This window comes from Poecile atricapillus, chromosome 4 (assembly GCF_030490865.1).
Source record: "Poecile atricapillus isolate bPoeAtr1 chromosome 4, bPoeAtr1.hap1, whole genome shotgun sequence".
NCBI classification, from domain to species: Eukaryota; Metazoa; Chordata; class Aves; order Passeriformes; family Paridae; genus Poecile; species Poecile atricapillus.
In genome coordinates, this window is record NC_081252.1 from 24,876,948 (window position 1) to 24,885,145 (window position 8,198).

At 56.1% G+C, this 8,198-nt stretch overlaps 1 protein-coding gene across 1 annotated transcript; it reads left to right on the forward strand.

Annotated features, from left to right (window-relative positions):
- Positions 1-6,979: 6,979 nt before the first annotated feature.
- ATOH1 (atonal bHLH transcription factor 1) lies at positions 6,980-7,855 on the forward strand. The gene has a single exon (XM_058838834.1). The coding sequence runs from the start codon at positions 6,980-6,982 to the stop codon at positions 7,853-7,855; it is 876 nt and encodes a 291-aa protein (XP_058694817.1).
- The last annotated feature ends 343 nt before the right edge of the window (positions 7,856-8,198 follow it).

The following is an 8,198-nucleotide window of genomic DNA, read 5'->3' on the forward strand; positions in this document are numbered from 1 at the left end:
CGCCAGGCGCTCGCCGTCCCCCCTCACGGGCCCGCTGTTGCGGGGCTCCGGGGAGGGGGGAGCGCGGAGCCGTGCGCGGCCAAGGCGGCCGGGCAGCGCCATTTCCCGGGAAACGCGGCGGGCCGCGCCGCTATGCCGCCGGGATAATGGCGGGGGCCAGCGCCCTGTCACCTCTTGTGTGCGCTTTCCAAAGAGGAGCCCGGGCGTGGCGAATGGGACACAGACCGCCATTGTGCCGGCGACACTTTAATCGCCCACACCTACAATATTCAACCTGCTGCCGGCAGCGGGGCAGCCCCGGGGCGCACACCCCGCCCGAGGGGACCGGGTGGTGGCCTCGCCGCCGTCCCAGCCGGGCGAGGCGTTCGGGGGCACCGTCGGTGCTGCGGTGTGGGCTCGGCCAGCAGCACCGAGCCTGGGAGACCCGAGCTGCCGGGGGAGGTGGGAGAGAAATGCCTGCGTGTCCATCCCAGGCGGCTGTGGCGGGACCCGTGGAGGCACCAGGGTTTTGTTCAGCCAAGCAGCTTTGGCTGGATATTGCTTGTGTGCTGCTTTCCCATGGATGTCACCTCGTGCTCTCTCTGGGGCATGAAGGCACAGAGGCCTACGGTACATACAATTCCTCCTAGAGTGGGTGCGACACCTGTGCTGAAGCAAGAGGTGGGGGTTTTTAATTCATGAAGCAGGTAGGGTGGGATGCCAGGTATTCCTGCCATCCCTCCCTCCAAAACTGAGATGCTCGGGTTCTCAGCAAGCTCATCTGTGACATGAGAGCCATACACCCAGGCTACTGCAAACTGCGGCTTCCTGATGAAAGCTGTCAAGCATTTGGCCTCAGCAGCCATCAGCAGTGTCTAGCTTCACCTTCTGCCTCAACAGAGCTCTTGCTCACTGCAGATGAACACTAGGCTTCACCCTTTGGGACTTTCTAAAACTTTTATGGAGGTCAAATCATCCTGCAAGACTGAAAAATAGAAATGCTTGTACGTCTCACTCTCTCTCCAGACCGTTCAGCTCTGCAGCTCAGGGTTTTGCAAGCCTACTGCCACAGGAGAACTGCTTCCCAAGAGCTACAGGACTGCAGCTGAGCATTGCTGCTTGAGCAAAACCCATGAGGACGCTGTCATAGGCACTGCAAGCAATGCTCTGCTGAAGCTGCCTGATGTCTAATAGACTGGGAAGAGTCTTCTGCATGGTGTGGAATTTTGAGGTGCCTCTAAAACTTAATTCTCTTTAATGCTTTATTTTTGTGTATGTCTTTCTGTCTTAACCCCATGAAGGGGGGGGGGGGGGGGGGGAAGGAATTGTTCTGCTTTTTTAACAAGTAGAAATTCTTGAGACATCATAATTTATAAGGTAGTGGACCAGCTGAAGATGTCTTCAGAAAGGCTTCTTTTCACAGCATATTACAGGCGTAGTTCCTGAAAGCTCTGTTGGTGTTGTGTTGGAAATGGATTGTTCCTAGAAGCCCTGTGCTCTTTGCTCTCAGGGATTAAATGAGAGGATTTCCCATGAATGGCAAGGTAGTACTTTTTCTTGGCTGACAAGGTCTTCTTGGGGAAATACTCAGCTCTTAGGGATCAGTGTGAGATGCTGATCAGCACCAGATTGTGTCCATTCACTTGATTTTCTCCCCTTAGAAGAACCACTGTTCTCCACATTGTTTTGGCTTCTGTGAGTGTAAATATTTACTCTTTACATTTTAGAGACCTTCCCTCCTCAGGAGACCTGCAAAGGTTCAGATTCCAGGCTGGCATTTCCACAGCTAAGAAACCTCCTTCGGGGACTGGGCTGCCTGATTGCCAAGACCTTTGTGGGTGATGGATGTGAGAACAGCAGATCGAAGGCCCAGTGCAATTGAAGCAGCCCCCTACACTCCCAGGTTACTGCTCAAGTAATGCTGCTGTTGAGAGGCAAGGCAGACTGTTTCAAATGTTGATATTTTTTTTTCTTTTTTTCCTCTTGCTTACATGTCAACTGTTATTTTTTCTCTCTTTTTCACTTAAATGTTACTATTATGCCACAGAGAAAGAGCCTGCAAGCTAATTTTTTTCATTTATACCTCAAGATACGACTAGAATCTTTTCCCAGAACAAATCACGAAAGGGACAGTGAAAAAGGGGATGCTGAGACAATCAGTTAAAAAAAAAATTAATCTAGTGCCAGCAAATCTGGAGTACTTATGCTCTCTGGGCTCCTGTGCAAGAGACCTTGAGAGCAAGAGGAAGTGACCAGATGTGATTTGAAGGAAATACCTTGTTTCTGTGGGTGGATTGATGTTAATTCTCTGATCTTAAACTAAATGAAGTGTTGATCATATACTGTAAAACAGTTGATCACACTGGTAATTTTGTTGCTTAAGTGATTTTTACTAGTAAAATATATCAACTAGCAGCCTAATGAAAGCATGTTAGAAAGCACTCGTTCATAAAGCAGGGATGGTCATTAGTGTTCTCTTTTTGCTCATTTAAAGAGTAACTAAAACGACGGACCTGTGGGTGGTGCCTGTGAGCATGCACAGGCCCTGCAGAATTGTTCCTGCTGCAAAGGGTGAACAAGCTACACCTGGAATAACATCGCTGTTCAAAGTGTCCCAGAGCTGACAAGTGCCTCAGCTGTCCAAGACTTTGGTGGGACTGAAGGCATTTAGCAATTTTAGTGGAACCTCCATGCCAAGCTGAGTGCAAAACAAAAAAGGGTTTAAAATAAAATGAGAAAAGGAAAATTATTATGAGTGATTCCTCCTTGAATATGAAGCTTTTTATTTTTAAAATATGAGCATAAATTAACATCCCAGTAACAGCTGTAGCAAATTAAATGGGAAAAATATTTGTAGGTATAATATATAAAATTTCCAATTGTATCCAGGCTGAATCCATTATGCCTGACAATGGCCCCAGGAGGCAGGCAAGTATTGTTATACCAATGCTTTGCATCTCTCTTGGAGGCAGTGGAAGTACTTGCACTAGAATTAACTGTACACAACTGCATGTGTCCACAGGGCTAGACACAGATATTTATGGAGGTAAATGTCACCAAGAAATGGGAATGAGTTTTACCAACCCTCCAAGAACTGAAGCAAATGGCATTGGGTAAGTGTAAAAATCTGCGCAGAAGATTGCTCTGCAGAAACGAAGGCACATCTGCTGCAGCAGCAGCATGGTCCTGGTTATCCTGAGTGGAAAGGAGCAGGGATCAGAAACGTGATTTCCTGGATACCTGGGCTTTTGCATTCCTTGAAGTCATCACTTCTAATGTGTATTTAAAACACATTTTACAGTGAAGCATAAGACACTGGTCATGGAAGGAGCCTAAGAAACATTTGCTGCTGGACCCTTTTCTGCTTAAAGCCAATCTTGCTCTGAATAATATAAGTATGAATGCTTTATTTGGGTGAATATTCTGATGATGCAGTCCAAGAGAGTAGCTAGTAGCTCCTAGGTGGGCTTTGCCATCCCAGGAAGCAGGCCAGCCACTGGGAGGAGAGAAGACCCCTTTCCCTCCTCCTGCAGGAGGCCTGGACAGGTTGCAGTTGGGATTCAGCAAGAATTAGCTGAATTAGCTGATCTCAGTGAGCAAGACTCACACTTTGGTCTCTATCTACTTTTGGGTTTTACTGCCTGAAGAGGGGAGGTACAAAGAGGGCTCTGTGTCCCCCCACATACTTTTCAAAAGGAAAGGAGGAAACAGGAGAACACATGGGGAAAGTGTGGAAAGAAAGTGGAGAGAAGGAATAAAATACTTTCTGACCAGTGATGATGCCTGCAGAGAAGCTGGCTGATCTTGAAATGGGATTGAATGAGCAATTAGACTGTTGAGTACAAACTGAGGACTGACCCATATGCTTTATGTGCTTTCTAAATGTCTCTGGCTGTAATGATAGAGGAGGCTTTTTGCAAGTCTGCTCCCCCCCTTTTGTAACCCATTTTTCTGTAACACTAGTACGTTCCTGACCCCGAGTTGCTGCCTGGGCCCTTAACCAGGCTCGGGGGGGGGAGGAAGGGGGGCGGAGTTGGAGGGAAAGGAGGATTGGGGGGAAAATATGCATAAAGATACGGGGATAAATTCAGTTTGTTTTCCTCTGAAAGCTTTGACACTTGCTTAGAGGAGATTCATTTTCAAGGCTTCCTACATTCCTGCTATTGTACAGTAACTGTTTCAGACCGGTGTGCCTGTGTTTCCGACTCCCGTGAAGTCCCCTTTGCAGCAGGGCGTGCCTCGAACCGCTTCAAAAGAACCAACTTCTACAAAAGAAAAAAAGAAACTCAAGTAGGCTTGAACATACAAAGAGAGGGAGAAAGGAAAGTGAAAAGGGCCAGGCAGTGTTGAATACAAAATGAGTTCAGCCAGCCCCAGGAGTTCTTCATCACTTACATTTATCTTATTCTGGGAGAGCAGAGCTAAACCCAGTGCTGACACAAACCACCCTTTGCCTTTGACTTTGACTCTGAGTGTGTGCACACACAGCAGATACAGGCATACAGAGACCACTGGATTTCAATGAAACATTTTTCCCCCTCTGAGCAGTGGTGTTGGTGGGGGAAATAGCTTTTTGTGTGTGTCCTTTCAAAGGCAAACTGTGGAGTGAGTCTCAGATGCCTCCAGTTTCAAAGCGTGCATGCACTCACAAAACACACACTTGAAAAATAAGCAGCTGTTAGTGTTTCCCAGCTGGGAAGCGTTTCCCATCCCAGGAGCGTGCTGAGGTGTTCGGCCGATCGCCCCAGTGCTCCATACAGCCACTGAGGTACTGCTAAGGAACTCCCCTACACCTGACAGCAGCCCTGGGGTATCCAGAGATGTCCTTCCAGGATATCAGCCACCTTGCATCCATATGAAAGGCTAATGGGATGCTGCTTCCCTCTGTGCCCAGAATCCAGTGGATAGTTTGTGAGATGGAGCATTGGGATTCCTATCAAGGAGGCCCAACAGCCACGCAGCCCACCAGCCTGGAGGGAGATGTTGAAAACTTCCACACTGCACCAGCCTGGCTCTGCCCATGCTGGGAGCTTGCTAGGCTTCTAGAAACAGGTGTCAATGGCTACTGCTTAGCAAAGCTCCCGCTCCTTTCCAAGGTTTGGCCCGCAGTCGTTGCATGGAACAGCTCACAGCCACAGCACCCGGTGCCCAAAAGGGGAACACACAGGCTTAACCCTGGGGAGGAGAGCACAGCAGGGCTGCTGGCAAAGCAAACCTGTGCCACGGGCACCCAGGAGGAGGGCACGTGCTGCCTGTGGACTGAAAGAGAAGCCGGGGGGCTGGGAATTTAGCCAGCAAACAGCACCGTGCAGCACAGCACTGACCACTATTTCTCCTGATAATGATAGAAGCATTTATTGAAGGGGGTGGGGGTTAGACAATAGGAGAGTATAGAAGTTTTTACTAGATACAAATAGATGGTCTGGAAACTTTATGGATACTATACAGAAACAAGGTATTGACTTCTGCTCCTTACCGTCATTCTTACCGAGTGAACACCTCCATTTTGGTCAGAAACTAACAACTTGTTTTGGGGGGATGCAGCAGCTTTTGCCTTTGAAGTATAATTGCCAGAGAAAATAAAATAATAAAAAAAAAATAGTGAAGGTTTGCTTCAGTTTGTTTTGAAAGAAAGCAAGCTATCAGCATCGCGCTTTCTCAATACCATCCAGTTGTTTGTAGAAGATGGGCCCCAAGCGCCTGCCATGCGCCAAGAGTGCCCAGCCAGCTTCCTAAACTTAGTGAGGCTGCTCATTCCATGTCACTGCCGCTCGGCTTTGAGCTGCTGGGCTCCCTCGCTCCCTCCTTGGCTTGCGAGTTATTCACTTTTGAAAAAACATATCTACCTCATACTGTGCCCATCACTTTGTTCTCCACACGCCTATTCACACGGGCAAACCTCCACTTCTCCTCTCCAGGCAGGCGGCGGTGGCGGGAGGGGAGGCAGCGCGGAAAAGAAGTTAAGATGCGTGCACGGAGCTATTTCCCTCTCGACCACCTTTGGCCAGCTATTGTTGGCCCAACAAAAGGACTCGCTCGCGGGGGATCGGGACCATGCCGAAAACGTGGTAGCTCCGGGGGAGATGTGCTGTCCCGGCTGCAAACGCCACCGCTTCTCACCTACCGGGTCCCGCGTGGGCTTCCCGCGCGTCCCCGGGATTACCGCTGTAAAACCGAGGGCATTCCCTCGGCGGCTTCGCGGCCGAACCTCCGCACGGCAGCGCCGCGCTCCCTGCGCCGCCGCCCGCACCGACACCTCGGGCAGGGCCGCTGCGGCCGTAGCGGGAGCCGGGCGGACCGACGGCTACTCCCGCCAGGCGTGGGAAGGCCAAGGCGGGCATTTACCGGAGCCTCCGAGGTTTGGCCAGCGGCGGCTACAAGGAAAAGGACGTTTCCCCAGGCGGGCGCGAGGGAGCGTCCTCAGAGAATGCAGCGGCTGGGAGGGCTCGGTGCCCCCGGGGTCTGTTCTGTCGGCAGAGCCACCCGCCGCTGCCCGGCGCAGGGCTGTCCCGGCACCCCCGGCTGCTCGGGGCCGCCGCCCGGCACAGGGCGGACGCGCCGTCGGGGCGCTCCCCGGCACCCCCGCCCCGTTCCGCCCCGCCGCGCGCGGGGAGGCCGCCCGGCGCGCGCCTGCCCGGGGCGGGGCGGGGCGGGGCAGCGCGTGCCGCCGGCCCTGGCTCTCTCACACCCCCCCCACCCCCCCCCCCCACCCCGGCTCCCCCCGCTCCCCGCCGCCTCCGCTCCCCCCGCGCGCCATTGGCTCCCCGCACGCGCCGGCCCCGCGCGCGCGCGCGCCATTGGCCGCGCCGACACGCGACCGGCGCGAGTGGAGGGCGTGCGGCGGGAGGGGTGGGGCGCGAGGGAGAGGAGGGGCGGGGGAGACCCCGGCGCGTGCCGCTCCTTAAAGGGGGGCGCGGGCCCGGCCGACACCGGAGCCGTCGGGGCGCCACGCGCGAGGCGGGGGCTGCGCGCGGCCCCATGGGCGCGAGGCGATAGAGCCATGAGCCTCCCCTGGGCAGAGCGCGCCCGGGAGCCGCCCGCGCCGCCGGAGCCGCCGCCGCCGGGCCCGGAGCAGAGCGGGTGCGGCGGCTTCGCGCCGGGCTCGTGGCTCGGCGTGTGCTGCGGCGCCCGCCTGCCCGCCGCCGCCTCGCCGCGCTACCTGCTGCCCGGCGAGGACGAGGAGGCGGCGGCGGCCGAGGGCGGCGCGGCGCGGGGCGGCGGGAGCAGCCCCGGCGGGGCGCGGGGCGGCGGGCGGCCGCGGGGCGGCGGCGGCGGCCCCGGGCTGCGGGCGCAGGTGAGCGGCGTGCAGAAGCAGCGGCGGCTGGCGGCCAACGCGCGGGAGCGGCGGCGGATGCACGGGCTGAACCACGCCTTCGACCAGCTGCGCAATGTCATCCCCTCCTTCAACAACGACAAGAAGCTCTCCAAGTACGAGACGCTGCAAATGGCGCAGATCTACATCAGCGCCCTGGCCGAGCTGCTGCACGGCCCCGCCGCCCCTCCCGACGCCCCCGGCAAGGCCGAGCACCGCGGGGCCCCCTTCGAGCCGCCCTGCGCCGCCGCCGGGGCCGGAGCTCCGCCGGGGCCGCCGGCGCCGCCGCCGGGGCCGGCCAGAGCGTCGCCCCCCGGGCACGGCAGGACTCGCTTCCCCCCGCCGCCGGCCGCGGGGGGCTACTCGGTGCAGCTCGACCCGCTGCACTTCTCCTCCTTTGCGGAGGGCGCCCTGATGGGACAGAGAGCCCCTTCCCCCGCCCTCCTCATGCAGCAGCCCGGGCAGCCGCCGCAGGAGAGGAGCAAGACGTCGCCCCGGTCCCACAGGAGCGACGGGGAGTTCTCGCCCCGCTCCCACTACAGCGATTCCGATGAGGCCAGCTAAGGCAGGGGCGTCGTCCCCGGCAGCCCCGCAAGGCCGCCCCTCGAAGCACGGACTCCGCCGTGGGGTGAGCAGCCGGACGCGGCGCCGCCACGGACGGCATCGGCTCCCCTCGGTCGCTTTGAAATCCGCCCCCTCGTCTCCCACCCCCGGCAGCCCCTGGTTTGTCTAGGGGGGGATGGCTGTTAGCGAATGACTGTACCCGCCCTGTCTGTCAGGCTCGGTTGGTTTGTTTCCATTTGTAGTTTACACTTCGAAAGTTTCTTTCGCCTAGAAGTCGTTGCCGTTCCCTCCTGCCAACACGCCACCTCGCAGCGCGGAGCCTGGCTCGCCCCGTCGGCGAGCA